At 41.1% G+C, this 21,265-nt stretch overlaps 1 protein-coding gene across 1 annotated transcript in view; it reads left to right on the top strand.

Moving 5' to 3' along the window:
* Positions 1-2,516: 2,516 nt before the first annotated feature.
* cfdp1 (craniofacial development protein 1) overlaps positions 2,517-21,265 on the top strand; it is a 28,665-nt gene continuing 9,916 nt past the window's right edge. The window contains exons 1-5 of the mRNA XM_060877844.1: positions 2,517-2,743; positions 4,366-4,495; positions 6,333-6,543; positions 9,080-9,204; positions 9,871-9,999. Of these exons, the coding sequence (XP_060733827.1) occupies positions 2,674-2,743; positions 4,366-4,495; positions 6,333-6,543; positions 9,080-9,204; positions 9,871-9,999 (665 nt within the window). The 5' untranslated portion in view covers positions 2,517-2,673. The remainder of the gene's footprint in view (positions 2,744-4,365; positions 4,496-6,332; positions 6,544-9,079; positions 9,205-9,870; positions 10,000-21,265) is intronic.

The following is a 21,265-nucleotide window of genomic DNA, read 5'->3' as shown; positions in this document are numbered from 1 at the left end:
TGAAGCTACATTCATCATCCAATTCAATGGAAACACATACACCTACACATTTATAGTTAGTCATCCAGCAAAACGATCATCTGGCTGCAGCACAGTGCAACCATCATGCAATGATACAGGCCAAGAACTGCAATTAATATTTATGTTACACACCAGAATGAATTAAATAAGTGTTACATCAGTAAATACACTTATGGCATGGTTGTTAGGGGTGTCCTTCTTATCCTCTAATGTCCAATATGGGTGCAGGTTTTCATTCTAATTAAGCAGAAGCCACACCTGATTCCACCTGGTTAATCAGTTGATTGTGGCTTCATCTTGGTTGGTAAGATCGCTTGCACTCACACTGGTTTGAGTATTTCAGAACCTGGTGAAATCTTGGGATTTTCACACACAACATGTTATTTTGCTCTATAAAAGGAGCTGGAAAGGAAAGGGCTGGTCTGGGTGCAGGATTTCATTCCAACCAAAACAGAGTATTGAAAGTCAAGATCAACTGATTAAATAGGTAGAATCAGGTGTAGATCCTGCAGGACCGTTATGAAACCTACACCCACCCTTGCTTGAGTCTATTAAAAGCTGTGTAATAAAAAAACGTGCAAACAGATCAGTGGACGACACAGTCAACATTGGACTGCACTACATTCTGCAACACCTGGACTGCCCAGGGACATATGACCGGATTCTGTTTGTCGACTTCAGTTCAGCCTTTAACACAATAATTCCGGAAATTCTCCACTCCAAACTCCTTAGGCTCACTGTATCCCCGTTGGATCACCAGCTTCCTGACAGACAGGAAACAACAGGTAAGACTGGGTGGCGTCACCTCCAGCATTCGGACAATCAGCACTGGCGCTCCTCAGGGGTGTGTCCTCTCCCCACTGCTATTCTCCCTCTACACTAATGACTGCACTTCAAGTGACCAAACTGTTAAACCCCTGAAATTTGCAGATGATACTATGCTCATCCGTCTCAACCAAGATGGCGATGAGTCTGCATACCGGCAGGAGGTGCAGCGGCTGGTGCTATGGTGCAGTCAGAACAGTCTAGAGCTAAATACCCTCAAAACTGTGGAGATGATAGTGGACTTTAGGAAAGACCCCTCAACACTACTCCCCCTCACAATATCCAACAGCCCGGTATCATCTGTGATGATCTGTGACTACTCCCCCTCACAAGTTTCTGGGCACTACCATTTCCCAAGACCTGAAATGGGAGTGCAACATAAACTCCATCATCAAAAAGGCCCAGCAGAGGATGTACTTTCTACACCAACTAAGGAAGTATGGTCTACCACAGGAGCCTGTTGATGCTGTTCCACACTGCAGTCATTGAATCTGTCCTGTGCACATCCATCACCATCTGGTTTGGTGCAGCAACAAAACAGGACAGAAACAGACTGCACAGTAAAAACAGCGGAAAAAATAATTGTTGTCCCCCTGCCCACTCCCCAGGACTTGTACAACACAAGAAACAGAAACTGGGCAGGAAAAATCACCACTGACCCTTCACACCCTGGACACAACCTCTTTCAGCTCCTCCCTTCTGGCAGGCGTTACAGAACTTTGCTTACTAAAACTGCCAGACACAGGAACAGTTTCTTTCCCCAGGCAATCACCCTGATCAACAACTCACCATAATTATATTCACTGCTTCATATCTATAAGTAATGCATTATCAGAACCATCAGTCATCACATCATCTGTATATATTACACACACTACTGCTGCTGTATATTGTACAAAAAGCAAAATATTGTGCAATATTATTTGCACTCCCACACTTTATGTACATAACTGATCAGTCATATATTCTGTATTCATATTTAATACTCATACTGTCTATATTGTATCTCATCGTCTGCATTGTCTTAGTTTGAGAGTCACAAACAGCTGGAACCACATTCCTTGTGTGTGTCAACACAATTGGCCAATAAACCTGATTCTGAATTCTTTTGTTTGCACTGTCTTTTGTCCTGCACTGTCTGTCTGTCTGTCTTGTCCTGCACTGTTTGCAGCAGGTTGCACTTTATGTGGATAGGACTAACTTACTAAGTCCTTAGCTCTGTGTTTGTTTTATGTAGCACCATGATCCTGGAGAACCGTTGTCTTATTTCACTGTGTACTGCAACAGCTATATGTTGAAATGACAATAAAAGCTTCTTGACTTGACTCTTGACTTGGATGAGCTTCAGCAGCAGAAAAACCACATCAGGTTCCACTGATGTCAACAAAGAACAAGAATTAGAGCCCAACGTTGGCTCAGACTCTCAAACTGGACGGTTGAAGGACAGATAAATCTGATCACATTATTCAGTCAATAGGCTGCGTTTCACTTAATAAACAGTGAAGTTATATGAACGAGTTCAAACACAGAGGTGAAGCAGCGCCAGTATCCAGACCAGTGGATGGCGGTCATACACCTTAGTGTCCAAACGGCATTCATTCAACGACAAAGCCTTGCACTTCCTATAGTCGCCATTCTTTCTTATTGTATATGTATCTGGTGAAGGTTTTTTTTTGGCGCCGGTTCTGTGCGACATGGAGGAATAAACACAAACCTTTCACACCTCTTACTCACTGCGCATGCGCCTACTAGCAATACAGGTGTTGTTTTTTTTAATGTATTGATCTTTTTAGTTATATGATATTTTTCGAATAATTGTAGAAGAAAATGATGAACTATTCCGATTACGATTCGGAGGATTATTCTTCAAATGAAGATGAAGACTACGTTCCTTCTGGTGAGAGATTTGTGATGTTAGCTAACACACGTTTAGCATGCGAGCTAACGAGCTAACGTTATTTAATCACGTTATAACGGTCTGAGGGAGTTTCTACATGTACAGTGTAGGATTTAAACAGTGCTTCTGTTTGTCCAGTCTGTTACTGAGGACCACAACACTAACACTGGGTTATTATTAGTCCACATTCTGGTCCATGTTGATGTGACTGTATCATGTAATTCCTGCAGTTATATCAGATGCTGTGAATCTCTTGTTCTCTCACATCCCAAAGGTGTTCTGCTGGATTCAGATCAACGAGAAGACTGTTGAAGTACACTGAACTCATTGACATGTACATAAAACCTGTTTTTTTTTTGCTTTCTGTCCTGTTGGAATCGTCATGCTATGCAATTTGGTCATTAGAAGATGGCTAAATTGTGGCCATTAATCAGATGCAGATGATCAGCAATAATTCAAAAATAGTCTGCAGCATTTAAGGCACAGTGGAATTCTTTTCTTCACATACCCCAACTGAGGAGGTTGGGGTCAGAGTGCAGGGGCAGCTATAATACAGCACCCCTGGAGCAGGGAGGGTTGAGGGCCTTGTTCAAGGGCCCAGCAGTGGCAGCTTGGCTGCATTGTGAGATGCTTTTCTGCTCACCACAACTGTACAGTGCTTATCTCAGTTGCTGTAGCCTTTCTGGCAGCTCCGATCAGGTTTGTCCTTCTCGGTCGATCTCTCGTCAACGAGGATTTTCCATCAGTAGAACTGTTGCTCGTTGCATGTTTACTGCAACTTTCGCTAGAGACTGTGTGTGAAAATCCTTAAATCTCAGCAGGTCTAGAAATATTCAGACCAGCCCGTGTGACACCGACAATCATGTCACAGCCAAGACTGTGGGCTGGGCTGGGCTGGGCTGGGCCGGGCCGGGCCTTGAACCCCGATCCTCCGATCAACAACCCAGAGCCTTAACCAGTTGAGCCAGCACTGCCCCATGTGAATATTGATGTGTGAATATTGAGATTGTGAGATGCTTTTCTGCTCACCACAACTGTACAGTGCTTATCTCAGTTGCTGTAGCCTTTCTGGCAGCTCCGATCAGGTTTGTCCTTCTCGGTCGATCTCTTGTCAACGAGGATTTTCCATCAGTAGAACTGTTGCTCGTTGCATGTTTACTGCAACTTTCGCTAGAGACTATGTGTGAAAATCCTTAAATCTCAGCAGGTCTAGAAATATTCAGACCAGCCCGTGTGACACCGACAATCATGTCACAGTCAAGACCACTGAGATCCATTTTCTCCATTCTGATGGTCAGTACTTGAAGATGCTGGATGTATCTGTGTTTCTAATAAAGTGCTCTCAGAGTATGTGTGGAACAAAGTGGTTGAGAAGCATGACGGGGGTTTGAGAAGTAATAAGAATTATAAATCCAGTCTAATTACCCATCCAGTCCAATCCAAAATCTATCCACTGGATAAGTAAACCACCTTTCTTACACTGAGCTACATCTCATTACTCTTTACAAGCTACAAAGTGCAACAAAATTATAGATTGTATTGTTGTCCCTTGACTTGTTACCTGTGAGAACATCTGATCTGTCTCACCTCTGATCCTCAGTTTGTTTGCTTATGTTGGGCAGATGACAACCTGAGTGAAGATGACTTGAATGAGTGTGAAAAGGAAGATGGCCTGGATGCAGAGGACCAAAGCCAAGTATTGAGCGAGCAGGTCAAAAAGAAAAAGAAGTCAAGTAAAGGTCTTTCTGCAAGGTACAACATAACTCCTGCCTTGAGCATTGTGTGAATATCCTTGAAAATGTTTTTGCACGTATATATCATGTATAATGTTTGTTTTTACTGAGATTTACAAAAGGAAAGCGTTCAATGAGGATCAAACCAATTGGTTCAAACGTCATTTCTTAATGATCTCGCATCTGATCACTTTATCTATTATGTCAGGAAGGAACTGTTCCTGTTACTATTATGTCCATGTAGAATAGAGAGCTGTAAACAGTAGTGGGAGACACTGCACACATTCAGTATTATAAATTCTTAATATAATATGGAAGTAATGATTATGTACACACAAATAATGTATGCAGTCCAAGTGTCCTGAGTGTCATTGGGAGGTATTGCACATTCAGTACAGTACAGAGTCTAATAGTACAGTAGAAGTGCATGGTACATACAGTTGGTTGTGCCTGTGGTGGTGTTACTGAACGTTTATAATGTTAATTTGTTCATGGTCTATATTCATCAAATTTGCTCAACTCACTCAGATTCCAGTGTCTTTTGTTAAAAGCGCTATACAAATAAAATCATGTTGAATTGAACAACCTGGGGTGGTGACGCATCGAAGCCTCGGGTCACAGCAGAAAAGAGAACTTTTTTACGGTTCGATAATGACACTAGGACTGCATTGGTGTAAGAGAATTTTTATGTCATAGTATTATACCTATTTTACTGTACTGGAGCAGACATCATTTTCAGTAGTTAGATTTAATAGCAAAATATCAACAAGCAGAGGGAGCTCTTATTATTAAACAGATTATTAAACAAAATATTTAAATATAAATAAATATACATGCCAATAGATTTGATTTTTAATTGCGATTAATCGCACTCTTTTTGTGTGATTGACTGTGATTAAGTGCACACTTTTATATTGAAATTAAACATACTCTTTATTTTGTTTAACATGTTTATTTTTGACATTTTACAAAATTGCTGTATCCAGGAAAGTTAACTATACGGTTCAATCCCATTTCGATTTCCTGCTTACCAAACTAAAACAGAACACACAGAAGCTTAGTTTTCTAGTCAGCTGCTCAGGCATACGGCTGGCGTTTGTCTACGCACACGCCGTACACACCGATCCATTGTGGGTCGTTGCACACTACTCGTCGGTTTGCTAGTAGAACCTGTGATGTGTTTTGCTTTTAATTGATATTTTAAATTTTTTTTTTGAGCTTTTGTTTGTCTCGATGAACCAATTTCTTTTAAAAATGACTGGTGCTTGCTCCACTGTAAATGCAAATTATTTCAATGATGTTCCTTTGTGTATTTCAGTAATTTATTTGTGGTATTTGCGTTCAATTATTTTCACGCGATAAGGATTTTTTTAATAATCGCATGCGTTAATGTTGTCAGCCCTATATATTTATATATATTATTAGTGTAATATGAATGCGTGATGGGAAGGATGGTTGTGTAGCAGCCACCAGGTTTGCCTTGTTCTCCACCTGCTTCGAGGGTTTCATCCATTGGTTCAAAGACATGTGCTGTAGGTTGACTGGCGTTTCTTAATTGTCCTGTATGTGCACTTCCATTGCCCTGTGGTAGGTTGGCACTCTTTCCAAGTTGTCTCCCTCCTTGTGCCCTGAGGCCCCTGGTATAGACTCCGGTCACCCTGTGTAGGATAAGTGGTACAGAAAATAACATAACAAATTTAACAAGTCACTGTTTCTGTACATTGTAACTGAGGGAAATCAAAAGGTAACGAAGGTCGTATTCTGCCGTTTTCACCATTACCATCCCAAACCTAAAACAAGCCACCTTCTTCTTCTAATTCATGAGTCGGATTCGGCTTTGTTCTGATTTTTTTCAGGAAAAGGAAGAAAGGAGGATTAAAGCTGGAAGAAGGAGATGAGGGTGGCACCATCAAACTGAAAGAGGAAGAGCTACCTGAAGAAACATCAGTAGCAGACTCCACCCAGAATAAAGAGGATGAGCAGAAGAAAAAGGCGGACAACCTTTGGGCTAGTTTTTTAAGTGATGTCGGCTCGAGACCAAAATCCAAGGCTCCAGCTTCACCACCGGTGAGCGATAATGAAACGTTCTAACAAAAGATAGAATAGTTTAGCTTTTTATGGTAATTTTTTTGGCCAAAGAGCTTATAAAGTGAAATCTGTGAGTGCAAGTTTCATAAAGACTTTGTTGTATTTTTTATTTCCAATTAATGTTTGATGACCCAAGGTAAAATTAACTTCTTACTCTGCGACTCATTCAGAAACCAAATTTATGCACAACTTAAGACAGAAAATATAAAAGACTTACAAATTACAAAATAGCACAAGAAGGAGGGGAGAAAATAACAACAAAAAAAAACCTACCTTACAAATAAAAAATGTGTGTTTTTTAATCATTATGTAAGAGGCCCATGTTTGTATCCTCATCTGCAGATGTGTGTATGAAAAGTTAAATATTTTAAATATTTAATTTAACTATAGAAACCTAAGCTACAGCTCACTGGTGTGTGAATGCATGCAAACGGGTTCAGTAAGCTACGGGCTCAGTTTTCCTCTAAGGACTCAGCTTCAGTGTGGAAAGGTCTGAAAGCCATCACCAACTACACGACACCATCCCCCAGCACTGTGGTGAATCAACAACTGGCAGACGACCTGAACGAGTTCTACTGCAGGTTTGAAAAAGCCCAATTCTCACCTCCTGTAACCCCTGACTCCAACACACCTAAAATTCAGTTCAGTGAAGATGAGGTGTGTCAGGTCTTCAAGAAGAACAAAAGAAGAAAGGCACCAGGCCCAGACAGCGTTTCACCAGCCTGTCTGAAAACCTGTGCTGATCAACTGGCCCCCATCTTTACACGGATATTCAACACGTCACTGGAGCTGTGTGAAGTCCCCTCATGCTTCAAAAGCTCCACCATCATCCCCGTCCCAAAGAAACCCAAAATTACCGGAATTAATGACTACAGACCTGTGGCTCTAACGTCTGTGGTCATGAAATCATTTGAAAGACTGGTTCTGGCTTATCTGAAGGACATTACTGGACCCTCGGCAGTTTGCCTAAAGAGCAAACAGGTCTGTGAATGATGCAGTCAATATGGGACTCAATATGTTCTGCAGCATCTGGACAGTCCAGGGACTTATGTGAGGATCCTGTTTGTGGACTTCAGCTCTGCTTTCAACACCATCATCCCATCACTCCTTCAGCCCAAATTAACCCATCTCTCCATGCCCTCCTCTGTCTGTCAGTGGATCACCAGCTTTCTGACAGACAGGCAGCAGCTAGTGCGATTGGGAAAACTCAAATCCAGCACCCGTACCATCAGCACTGGTGCCCCCCAGGGCTGTGTCCTCTCCCCACTGCTCTTATCCCTGTACACGAATGACTGCACCTCTAATGACCCCTCTGTCAAGCTCCTGAAGTTTGCAGACGACACCACACTGACGCCTCATCCAGGACAGTGACGAGTCTGCCTACAGACTTGAGGTTGAACGGCTGTCTTTCTGGTGCAGTCTTAACAACCTGGAGCTGAACACGCTCAAGACAGTGGAGATGATCGTGGACTTCAGGAGAAACCCCCCTGCTCTCCCCCCACTACCCATCATGGACAGCATTGTTACAGCATTGTGGTCATTCAGATTCCTGGGAACCACAATCTCCCAGGACCTGAAGTGGGACATTTACATTGACTCCATTGTGAAAAAGGCTCAGCAGAGGTTGTACTTTCTTCGCCAGCTGAGGAAGTTCAACCTGCTACAGGATCTGCTGAAACAGTTCTACACTGCTATCATTGAATCCATCCTCTGCACCTCAGTGACTGTTTGGTTCAGCTCAGCTACCCAATCTGACCTCAGAAGACTACAGAGGGTAGTCCAGACTGCTGACCGAACCATTGGCACAACTCTGCCCACCCTCCAAGATCTGTACTTCTCCAGAGTGAGCAAAAGGGCAAAGAAAATCTCTCTGGACCCCTCACATCCAGCACACTCCCTCTTTGAACTGTTGCCATCTGGTCGACGCTACAGAGCCCTGAGCACCAGAACGACCAGACATAGGAACAGTTCCTTCCCTCAGGCAATCCATCTGATGAACACTTAACATACATCTGATGAACACCTAACATACACAGAACAAACCCTATTCTTACATTGTTTACAAGTACTCATTTATATTTGAATTTGCACATCTATACTTCAATTTGCACATTTTTTTCCACTGTACATACAACTGTCTATTATATATGTATTAATTTCTTATCATTGCCATTCTGTTTACACTGTGGAGCTCCTGTACTAGAAAAAAATCCTCGTATGTGAAAACATACTTGGCAATAAAGACCTTTCTGATTCTGATTCTGAAAGTCTTTTTATTATTTGTGTAAGAAGCCGGATTTTGACTGACAAGCATTTTGTAATATACAATATGTTGTGTTTCACTTTTAACAAACAATTTATTTACTGATAAACTGCCTGATAAACAAGATCACATGCGACTGTACTTCAAAGATGCAGTAAAATTACAAAAACTGTTTTTCTTAAAATGAAATGGAATCATTTGTGTTTTCTGGAGAACTCTCTTAATAACACTGTTGTTCTCACTTGCCTGTAGATCGCAGCCGATTCGGACAAAGTTACCAAATCCAGCACAGTGTCTTCACACAAAGAACCGAAAGCCTCAGAGGCCTCCAAAATCACAATAACAAAGGTGTTTGACTTTGCAGGAGAAGAAGTTCGGTAAGTCCTTCAGTAAGCTGTTGCTCCTGCATTACTGATTTCCATCACAAGGTGGCAGCATAGCATGTTCAATGAATAGAGATGAATTGCAGGACACTCCTTTTTAATCATTCTGAAAGCAAGACGAATGTAAGCACAATGGACCATATTCATATATTCAGCTCTTTAATCTGTATATCTGGTCTTTTAATGATAACAGGAGGGGGCATCTTATTAATGAACAATTGAGAGAGAGAGAAAGAGAGAGAGAGCAGATATCTAAATTTTCTTTAATTTCACCGTTATATATAACTGAAGGTTTCAGCTCCCACCACTAAACCACATACAGCATCAGACTGTAGACCTGTCGGCATCCACACTGACATAGTGACCCATGGGAAGGTGTTGTGTGCACAAACCATATGGTCACTTAAAGAGCTACAGAGCATAATGCTGCAGTATTTTTCTGCATCAGTGCAAAACGTGATCTTGCTTTTTATCATAACTGACACTGTAGACTCCCTGAACTTGCACCTGACACACGCGTCATCTTACGGAGCATGCATCGAGACGTCAGTAAAAATGACTTGTTCTTGAATCACCGTCTTTTACATAGCTTTAGCACGTTTAGCACAATTGTGTGCAGTCGCTCAAGTTCTTGTAGTAATGTGCGTCACATCTCTACAGGGTTACTAAAGAGGTGGACGCTGACTCCCGGGAGGCTAAAAGCTTCTTCAAAAAGGAGGAGAAGGATGGGATGCAGCAGACCTCTGTGTGTAAAGCTTCAGCTGAATCCTCGCTCACTGCTGGTCCCAGGTATCATCACAAGCACACCGTACACCGTCTGAAAGGTTCATCAGTGTGTCTCTCCTAGGAAACGCTTAGAGGGGGTGTGATAAAAAATCTCTACAAAAATTCCAAGTAGGAACCTAGAGTTGAGGTCATAACAATATTTACCATGCATTCTGTCTTTAGGGTCATTTACATAATAGATATATCCAAATTTATATAAACCAGTTTATTAATACCGTGTGCTGTTACCTGTATAATCGAAGCCAACACGTCATATACGCTGCAACTTCAAGAGGATGATGAAGCACTAAATGGAGGAAGAATATCGAAAAACAAAACAACACTTTACACTCTACATCATTCAAACTTTACCCTCCCTAAATGTTGTGTACGAGTCCCTCAGCTGTGCTCGGTAATAAAAGACGGAGGCTTTTCCTGCAAACACCGGGCAGTTTTACTGCTCACGACGAACAAGGGACTCATGAACAGCTATCACAGAACATAAAAACAGTTGCTGATCATCCAGGTAACAAGATGCTTTCTTAAGAATCAGGCGTATGGAAACTTTGGAGCTGTTGGTTTGTTTGTTTAAATTCAGGTGTTTTTTTTTCTTGTGGTTGATGTGTAAACAGGTTACTCAGGACAGCACTGAATACAACTTATTTTATGATCCCTTTAAATGTTGAATTATTAACAGTGTGTAGATTCTACAAGGTGTATATAAACCTAGGAGCTGTATCTCTAATGGAGTTTGTGTATGCTCAGTTTTAAACTGGGGTGGGTGTGTAAACAGGCAAGTGTTTACTGTTCACCACCCTCCGATTTTCCCGCTCTTTGTACACGGTTGCCATGGTGCTTAATTGCAGATGGACAAGTTCATATTTCCTCTCGGGCAGTTGGCTGGAGCTGCACAGGAAGTTCTACTTTCCGCTACAGGAAGCGCTGTGTGTCCAGATACTCTTCCGGACGAGACGGACGTTGCACCCGTCTTTCATTTCATCCTGCTGCTAATGTCTTTTGCTCACTTTTATCACAACAAACCCACCCTGTTGTTCTGCCTCACATGCACTCTGTGTCTGTGTGTTATTGTCTGTGTGTCCATAGACTACTATAAAGTGAGAGATCAGATTCTGTATGTTACTCTTCTGTGCTTTTAGTTGTGTTTTCTGCCTAAATATGGTAAAGGGACAGAAATGAAACAAACTCCTCCTTAATCTGTTTAGCTGTCTCGCTCTCTTGTCTCCGAGACCTGACTCAGCATGGTGCCTTTCTCTGTTTCTTCACTTTGCTCAGTCTCACTGCACCTTAACACAAAACTGCTGACTTTTGTTAATCATGCTTCCCTCCCTCCCTTCCTCTCTCCCTCCCTCGTTTACTCTTCCTTCTTTCCTGCAAATGTTTAATGTTCAGCATATTGTAGAAAAATGTCTCTTCCTGATCTCTGAATATTCTTTGTTGTAATCACAGTAACAGTGCACGCTCACGCATACACTCATGTGCAGTATGCAGTCTCGTCTTCCTTCCTGTTTCTTTGTTTGTGTCTGCTCTTGTTTGTGTCTGTGTGTTTATTGGGCAGGAGATGAAAGTCATAGTGTAATAAGGCTGCAGGGGCTAAGTGCTATCGATTAGAAGGCCAACCAGATTTACTGCCACTTGTTCAGCACTCTGGTGATTGGTAGATTGATTGTGTGTGTGTGTGTGTGTGTGTGTGAGAGAGAGGGAGAATCCTGCACATAATAGTGCAGTCAGGTAAATGTACCTTTACACCATCTGCATGCGCCCCAAAGGATATAGTATTTGTGTTTAGCTGATCATCCAGAGTTGGTTGTTTTTGTCATTCAAAACGTTTCAGAATAAATAGATAGATATTTATTGATTTTTTATTTATTGACTTTATTGATCCCAGAGTAAATTCAAGTTTGTTTGTTTTTAAGATAAATTGTACAAAATGATAGATAGACTGTACAAATTGTGATGTACCCTGAACTCGCCACTGCGGAACAGACTTGGAGTTTAGATGCAATTAAAGTGCACCAAATGTATGTGAATGTGAAGCGTATATATATATATATATATATATATATATATATATATATATATATATACATACATTTTTTTTCTTTTAAGCATTATCATATGAATGGAAAAAGAAATATTGTATGTAGCAAGTAGCAAACGCTAGTTCAGCTCATAGTTTGTGGAGCTTGTGGAGTTTTCACTTTGTTAACTAGCTCTCAATTACGTCCATTTTAGCAAACCGCAATCTTGTAGAATACTAGTTGGATGGACGGATCTGGAATGGTTTGTAACATTTTCTCAGAGGGAGGGGGTGTGTGGTGATTTTATGCAGGGATTTTGATAAATTGATTGGATTCTAGTTGTATTCGCAAGCAGAATTTTCACCCAGCTCTGCTGTATTCAGACTGTTCGGCCACAGATAAAGATCTGGGTTGTTGATCAGGGTTCAAGCCTCAGCACTGCCAAGCTGCCACTGTTGGGCCCTTGAGCAAGGCCCTTAACCCTCACTACACCAGAGGCTCCGTATCATGGCTGACCCTGGGCTCCGACCCCAACCTCCAAAGTTGGGAGATGGCAAGAAAGAATTCCTCTGCACTGTATTCTGTCTGTCTGTCTCTCTATCTGGAAAAAGCTCTAGATACGCTCAGATGTAAGTTTAGCCACTCAGACTGTTCTTGGCATTTCCTAAAATAATTTCATCATCTTTTCTTGTCTGTTCATTTTCGTTTCCAAAGTGCGTATGACTAGCAGAATATAGTTTAGTGCTGGGAAATGCATGTCCTCTAAGGCTAATGACTGCCATATGTACTCCAGTCTCAGTTCTAATTATAGAGGTCCATCTCCTGACTCCTAAAATATCCCCTTCCTTTATTATTACAGAACACACACACACACACGTTTCACCAAGGGCAAGTGTAGTGTTCGTGTTTGATCTCTAGTGACTGTGTGGGAATTGTGTGAGTCTTCATATTCTGTTTGACATACTGCTTTCAACTCTGTACTTTTTTTTCCGGTCACATTTGTAGTAGCTAAAAAATGAACGGAAATAAACGACATTTCGCTAGGAACAAAAACAGAAAATATACTCGTTCTTTATTTCTCCAGAATCGAATTTATTTAAATCGATTTATACTTAATAAACTTTGGAAAAATTTCTATGTGATTTGTAGAATAACTCTTTACACAGCTTTGTTGCTGATGAAACAGTGTCTATTAAATTAACACCGTTACAAACTATGGCTGGGTTCTCAACAGAAAACCTCATTATATTAAAATATGCTTCATTCAGATAACAAAGTCTTATTTTTTTTCTTGCACTATGTTCATGGGAATAAAGAGAACAAAGCTAACTCGCACTCGCCAGCTTTTTTTTTTTCAACCCTTAATTGCTTTTATAGGCTTTTATAAAAGGTATACGGAACTGAAACACGAGCATGGAAATGTTGATTGTTTTTTTTTGTTTGTTTTTTTTTTTTTTTTTTTAAATTTGTTCATGGTCAGCTCAGATGTGTCTTTGTTGAACACCTTATTTATATAAGACTGTGGGGGCAGTGATGGCTCGAGTGGTTGTTGATTGTAGGATCAGGGTTCAAGCCCCAGCACTGCCAAACTGCCATGGGACCTTGGGCAAGGCTCTTAACCCTCTCTGCTCTAGGGCCACTGTATTATAGCTGCCCCTGCACTCCAACCCCAGCCTCCTCCTTAGTTGCGAAGATAAAAATTCCACTGTGCTGTAATGTATATGTGGCGATAATAAAGGCTTCTATTCCCCCATTTCATTTCATATGAAGTTTCAGTGAAAAGTGCTCAGAATTGCTGTATAGATTTTGCCCTTTAAGAGACGAGTTGTCTTAGAGGTAAGGATTTGAGGTTCTGTGGTAACTCCTTAGTAGTTAATCCTTATAATGTCAAAACTTCAGGAAAAGTCTGCATTATTGTTAAAATTTTCATAAGGACAGCGTTGGTAGGATTATCAGTCAGCTCTGTTTTATTGTTTACTATTGAGTGTGTGTGTGTGTGTGTGTGTGTGACACAAGTTGACTGTGTTTCTTTCAGCAGGAGTTTATTTTATTCCAGTGAAGCAGGTGAAAGATGCTGTGTGTGTAACAGAGGAGTGATCAGTGAAGTTATTGTTGGCTGCCTCTTTAAAGCTGAATGATGAATTTTATGGCTGGATTTGTACAAGCATTTGGCATCACGTTTTTCTCCCATCGGCTCTCAGCAGCTCAGATCAGTGGTACAGTTTCTTTTTCACTATGTGACACGAATACACTGTGTCCCCATCTCTGCCAAAACCCGTACAGATATTCTTCTGTGGCTTTGTTACACATGCAGGAAGACTAGATCGCTGGAGACATTGTATCTGAGACCTCACACACGTGTATGGTTTGACTATAAGCCAAACCTATTTATACCACAGTGCTGTCAAATTCTCGGATAAGAAAGCATGGATTAATTTTTTTAACCAGCTCAGTTCTGGCTGTAACTCACAAAATAGGAAAAAAATTGCAGTTATTTAATGAAGGCAAGTGTGCAATTATTTATATTGTGTAGCTTTTTGTGGGGAGACATAACTTTTATGCTGGTAGTTTTTTTTTAATTAACTTTAGACAAAAGAAAGCCTAGTGGGTGATTTTTTATAACATATACAATTATATGATACGCTGAAAAACAGGATATTATATTTCCCCCCAAAAAATGTGATCTTGTTGCTTGTACAAAAATTTCAACCAGTTACAAACGAGTAGAAATGACTAAATTGAACGATGTAGCGTGATCAAACCTCCTGAGGATGTCGTCACTGCTAGAAAGTATAAGTGGTGTTGCTAAAACGCTAAAATAAATGCTAGATGTTGGATATTTGAAGACTAATTGTGCTCATCATGTTTAATCAAGTCACTTAGCTTGTTTATTTCAACGTGATGACTAACTTATCTGGTGGATTTTCCTTCACATTAACCTTAAAACATTAATAATAAATTGTAATTGTTGGCAAATCTCTGTGGTGATATTTGTCTGCTTCACATAGAACCATATCACACCACCATGGCATGGATAGTTTCCTAGGACAGCATGGCCTATGTTCTTTATTTCTCAGAAGAGCTGAATCCTAAAAGTCCAAGCACCATTCTTTTATCTCTATCCAAATATTTGTTTTTTAATTTGTCCAAGATGACCCTCTCATCACTATTCATTGAAAGGAAATGCTTCAAAGCAGAATCCCTTCCACTTCATGTAGATCATCGTTGCAAGCTCAAGGTTTGTTCTCTTAGTGTGTTCAGAATGTATCCAGGCCAGTGTCATTTAGTCCCTATTGTCATGCGTAGAGCTGTCATTGCTGACCGTCAGGTCTCTGCTTAAGTGATTTAGCACTAACAGCATGGCTTATGGGAGGAAGAGAATTTTCTCAGTTCCCAGTACACAGCTGTGTCAGTGGAAAAAGACTGAAAGGCTTTTGGGGGACAGCAGGGTGTTGCACTTTAAGAGACTGTGGGAACAGATGAACTAGCCGTGTCCGTATATATTGGGGCCCTGGTTTTCTCCTGCTCAGTTTCTCTGCCTTGCACTGGTTTCCCTCAGGACACTAGTTTCTCACAGGACTTCCTTACAGGAAGGAGACTGAGGTTGTTAGACTGGCAGAGATTACGCTTCCTTGAGCTTATCTGGCACACTGATGGGAGGCTTTAATTTTGCGCCTGAGCCATTTTAATGTAGTGATTATGTAAAGCTAGTGTGAACATGGAATGTGGTAAATGCTCTGAACTGTTGCCCATGTTTAAGAATCACAGCGAGTAACAGGATGGCACTATATATTGTTTACTAAATGGTGCATTGTTGAGTTTGTAGAAACCTGCAATATGAACACTAATCAGCCATAACATTAAAGCACCTTCATAATATTGTGTAGGTTCTACCGTCTGCCACCAAAACAGCTCTGACCTGTTGATGCATGGACTGCACAAGAGCTCTGATGGTGTGCTGTGGTATCTGGCACCAAGACGTTAGCAGCAGATCCTTTAAGCCCTGTAAGTTGTGAGGTGGGGCCTACACGGATCAGACTTGTTTGTCCAGCACATCCCACAGATGCTTGATCTTATTGAGTTCTGGGGAATTTGGAGGCCAAGCCAACACACTGAACTTTTGTACCTTAAACTATTCCTGAACAATTTTTGCAATGTGGCAGGAAGCATTATCCAGCTGAAAGAGTCTAATGCCATTAGGGAATTTGTTTGCTATGAAGAGGTGTTCAGCAATGTTCATGTTGGTGGTAAATGTTAAAGTATAATTAAGTCCACAGGTTTCCCAGCAGAACTTTGCCCAGAGCGATGCAGAGTGATTGGATCAGCCAGCCTAGCTTTCATCACACAAATCTTTAAGTCTTGGGCACCTATGACCCTGTCCCTGGGTCACTGGTTCTTCTTTCTTGGACCACTTTCGTAAGTTCCTGATATGCAGTGTTCCAGCACTTTTGTTTTGAAGTGGAATATCCCCTTGTTCAGTTCACATGTTTAGAGATGGCAACTTTAAAGGTGTCTTAATAAGACAAAATAAAGCAGCCACAATGAGCCCTGTTCCTGGAGTTTCTGTGCCTTTCACTGTTTACCCTTCTCTAGGACACCCATGTTGAGTCAGGAAGCTGTTAATTAGCCGATTTGTTGGATCAGTGGTACGAGAAGAGAGAACAACTGAATGTGGGGAGTCGTGGTGTTGCAGGAGCAGGAAACTGAGTGCCCTAGAGTGATAGGATCCTGGCTGTGTGCGTGCGTGTGTGTTTGTGTGTGTCCGCCCGCACATGTGTACAGTACACTGGGCACTAACACACACACACACACACACTCTACATCCTGAGAGAGGTTTTTGTCACACTGCCCTGTTTTTCGCAGTTACCCAGGCAACTGTCTGAGGAACACGTGTGGTTTACCCATCTAAAGGTTTCTGGGAGTTTGGACAGTGAGACTTATTACTCTTGGTGTGTGGCTGTGTGCTCACTCAGGCCTCCTCCCTGCTCTGAGGCTTGGCAGTTGTGAAGGGGTTGAGGAGATATTGTTTTGTAACCGGCTGAGAAAGAATGCAAGGAAGAGGAGTAACAGGTTTTTTAAGATGCTGTTACTCTATACATGCACACTCCATCATCCTCCATCTCTTTCTCTTGTAAGAGTTCATCTCTCTTAGTGCATGTAATAACAGCTAGAAAGGCTTTCAGTATCATGCACATCTCAATACACACTTGTCGATGCAATGATGAATTATTTTCAGTGAAATGCTTTACTGACCGTTAGAACATCAAAACAATAGGAATAAAAATGTATGCATATATTAATACTGTTAACATAAGAATATAACAATAAAATAGTGTATTATATAGATGCGAAAGGGTAGAACTATGAATATAGGGTGGAAAAAATGTATCTATGCATAGAGTTCATGGTATATGATGTGAATAATTGTGGTGAAATATATGCCGAGGGGTAAAAAACAACAAAAGAGCAGAGGTAGTGTTAGTTGTTGTTGTGTAGACAAGTCCAGGTTCTGATTATTGTGCTTGCTGAGGGTCAGAATGGCCTGCAGGAAGAAGCTGCTCCTCATTCTGTCTGTGTTTGGATGGTTGTGAATGAAAGATGCAGTTAAATGATTGTGTATTGCACCTTTGAGACGTCTTGAGGCGATTTGACAGGAGGAAATGTCAAGCAAAACAAACAGTACTGTGCACACAGGTTAGTGCTTATTAATAAAAAAGTGCTGGCTGTAAACCATTGGAGGACACACCTGGGTTTGATGGGCTAGAGTGAAGGGCAGAGAAAAATTAGAACTTGACCTATATATTAAATCCGATAATGCTTGTAATACAGATTTATAGATTTTATAGTGTTGAGCAATGACCTCCAAACTCATTCATAGTATTCATACCCTTGCTCCTTAATGTCCCTGTCATTCAAAGATTGGGCAAATACCAAAATAACGCAAGATTTAGAGAAAGTGGTGCTTGGACCCTGCTGAATGCAGTGTGAGTGAGAGGACTAGTGAAGGTCTGCGAATGTGAATTTGTTGTATTTTGTATTTTGGCTAAAATGAATAGGCATGAGCACATCCAAGGCTGAAAATGGCTTTTCATGTTGAAATCATTTTCTCAGTAAGAGTGGAGTAATATGTGAAGCAAAACTGCATGAGTAAATGCTGAGGGTAATTTTGCCTAATGCGCTGTAATGAGCCTAATGTGCTGCAGTGTTTCCTGGACCCTAACACACCTGCTTCAGCTCATGAAGAGCTCCATGATAAGAGCATGAGCAGCGCCGATTTGTGCACTCAAAGGCTACTCCAGAGAGAGGAATCTGAGGTTTTATTGTAATTTTTCCATTTTCCTTTCAACCATTTGCATTTTTAGTGCTCATTTCAAAACTTTAGCTTTCCCCAATCTGCTATACAATCTACTTTACACTTAGTCTCATTCTTCCCTTCAGAAATGTGCTACTCTGCTTATGTTTGGTTGTTATTTATGGCATGTTCATACTGTATAAATATGTTTTAACAATATGATGTGAATGGTGTAAATGTAATAGTTTTATTACTTTGGGGGGATGCCGGAGTATATCACTTATGCAGATTGTGTGCAGTGCATAGTGATGTCGTTCTTAAATAAAATGTCGTTAATGAAGTCTATTTTAACTTTATCTAAATGTGTGTCTGATCCAAGTGACGGTTAAGTGAAGGGTAGGTTGGTTAGTTGCATGTCCTGGTGATTCACTGCAATAGGCAGGTGGTCCGAAGGTAAAAAGTCTTTGATCTTTTAGTATTATGCGCATACAAACACACACATACGGTGCTGTTGTGTGTGTGTGTGTATGTTTGCACCTGTTCATTAGCCAACTCTTAACAGGTGCACTATTTCTTTTTTGTCTATGAAGATTAAATCTGTCCCTCAGCCTGAGAGAGACAGAGCAGGGTGGGGACACCACAAGCTACACATGTCTTAGTGGACTTTGAAGATCAGAGAGAGGAAGATGCGACTAAGAAGAAAGACAAGGGCTGAATTGGGGAGGATATTGACAGGCACACACACAATGCTTTTTGATTCCAGTTGGCTGCACTTCAGTCACACGTCCACTTCCTCCAGCTAGGGCTTTGAGTGGACCTGCTGACAGAAGAGTGACCAGAAGCCACTTGGGGAACTGTATGTTTATAATGACTTATTTGCTACATAGAATTATTTATATGAAATGACGATTTGGAACATATCTATATATTACAGCACAGTACAATTCTTTTCTTTACATATCCTAGCTTGTTAGAGTGGCAGCTTGGTGGTGCTTTTACATTTCCATAGTTATACAGCATTTCAGAAAGGCAAACTTTTTTTTTAAATGACAGCATTGCAAAATTGTGGTTTAAAATAACCAGTTCTGTTGTGCAATGTGGCATTATGTTGATCTATAAACGCAAGATAGAAATGAGATGCTTCCTGAGACAACAAGAGAAAGATATCACAAGAAGAACCACGCTTTAAAGAGAGCCCATCCTCATCCGGGTGACACATGATAGTTACATTTCTATTTACATTTACATTTGGCAGACGCCATGTACAGAAGTGCTTTTAAGTAATGTATTCATTATTGATGAAGACATTAACACAGGTTCACCAGGTTACAGACTTTAGATACCATCAACCTTAACTGTTCAGCTAGTTCAAGTGTTTCAGAAAGAGCTAGGTCTTTACCCGTTTTGATTAGAATTGAATATAGATTTATTCTAAATGTAATTGTTGTGCGTTTGTATTAATTTTGTTAAGCATGTCGGTCACTGAGGCTATCTGCTCCTGGGCTGACTTCTAGACGATATCACTTCCCTCATTCCCAGGGCTAATAATCCATCAGCATCCTCTCTGAGCAGCAGCGCTGCATGTAGGTCAGCGTTGACACCTCTGGCCTGTCTTTAAGACGTTCAGCAATTGATTTTACTAGACTACACTGGCAAGCCTGCTTCCATCTTTTTCCACTGGCTCTTCACAATGTACTATAAATCTTGGCACCGTGTGTAAACCCAAATAAACCACTTTGACCTTGACAATGGCCTTAATGCACACCATAATAATGATAGACTTGTCTTCATTGTGGTCACTGTGACTGCAGTTATTTTTCAAGTTGATGGGATATGAATTAGTCTTCAAAGTGAAGTTTGTTGTGTTTGTGCCAGAACTTGTGAAATTTGGCTCAGTGTGTGAGCGATGAGCAGTGAACGTTATAAGGGTGGCCTTGAGCAAAATGGAAGGTGGACAAAGCGGAGGAGAGGCGATTAATCCATTTCCTGTCCTGTAATGTTGGACTAGGGCTTGTTAAGCAGAGTTTCTGCACATGTATGAGACACAGAGTGAGAGAGATGGGGACAAGCCTCTAGTCATGGGAGAGCTCAGTCTGCAAATAAACTGCCCCAGAATCACAGACTGTCAGACTCCTATCCTGCATCTGTGATTGTGTGTGTGTATGTGAGTAACTGTGCCCTTCACAATTGGCTCCATTTTGGTTGAACTAAGTTGTGTTTGTGCTCAGGATCATATCCTGCTCTGCCAGACTCCACTTAACCCTTCTTTCTTACGTTCTCACTCGCTGCTGTCACACACCAGGCAGGATCGACTCGCAGCAGAGTCTTGATTATCTATTGATTCTCTGCCAGACTACTCACACGTGTGTGATCAAGGTACGCATGCATGTGTGATCATCCATCTCAATTCATCCTTCGAACCAAGCTGGTGCAGCAGAATTAATCTTGTCATACAAAATATTGTGAGTATAACGGATGAAGATCTCAACTCGTATCTGTCCACAAGGGTCACATGAGGCACAAGATGCATATTTAGCATGGCTTTATATGCTTTGTTATAAACTTATGTGTCTGTGCGCGCGCACTTATTTGTGTGCCCTTGATAGACTTGGTCTTGTGTGGGAATAGAGCTCCACTGAAACAGCTGGCAAAAAGCTGTGTAATCATGGGCTTTGTGATATGTTTTAGTATACAGGTGTGTGTGTGTGTGTGTCTCTGTGTATATACACATGTGCCTGTGTGTACACTAGAGCACTGGCTCATTTATTGCCCCTCTAGTCTCTCATCCTTTCTCTGCCTTTTATACAAATGCCTACGTTTGCACATGCTGATCTCCTGAGAACTGAGCTGGGTTTGTTCCTTACTGAAGGGCAGCAGAAAAAACATCCAAACCACCGGCGTGGTCCAGAGAATCTTTTCTCTCTCCCTCTTTTTATCTTCTCCCCTTTACCTCTGATCG

The sequence above is a fragment of the Tachysurus vachellii genome, chromosome 9, assembly GCF_030014155.1.
Source record: "Tachysurus vachellii isolate PV-2020 chromosome 9, HZAU_Pvac_v1, whole genome shotgun sequence".
Taxonomy (NCBI): domain Eukaryota; kingdom Metazoa; phylum Chordata; class Actinopteri; order Siluriformes; family Bagridae; genus Tachysurus; species Tachysurus vachellii.
Note: the sequence above shows the minus strand (reverse complement) of the source record. Positions and strands in the feature narration are given on the sequence as shown.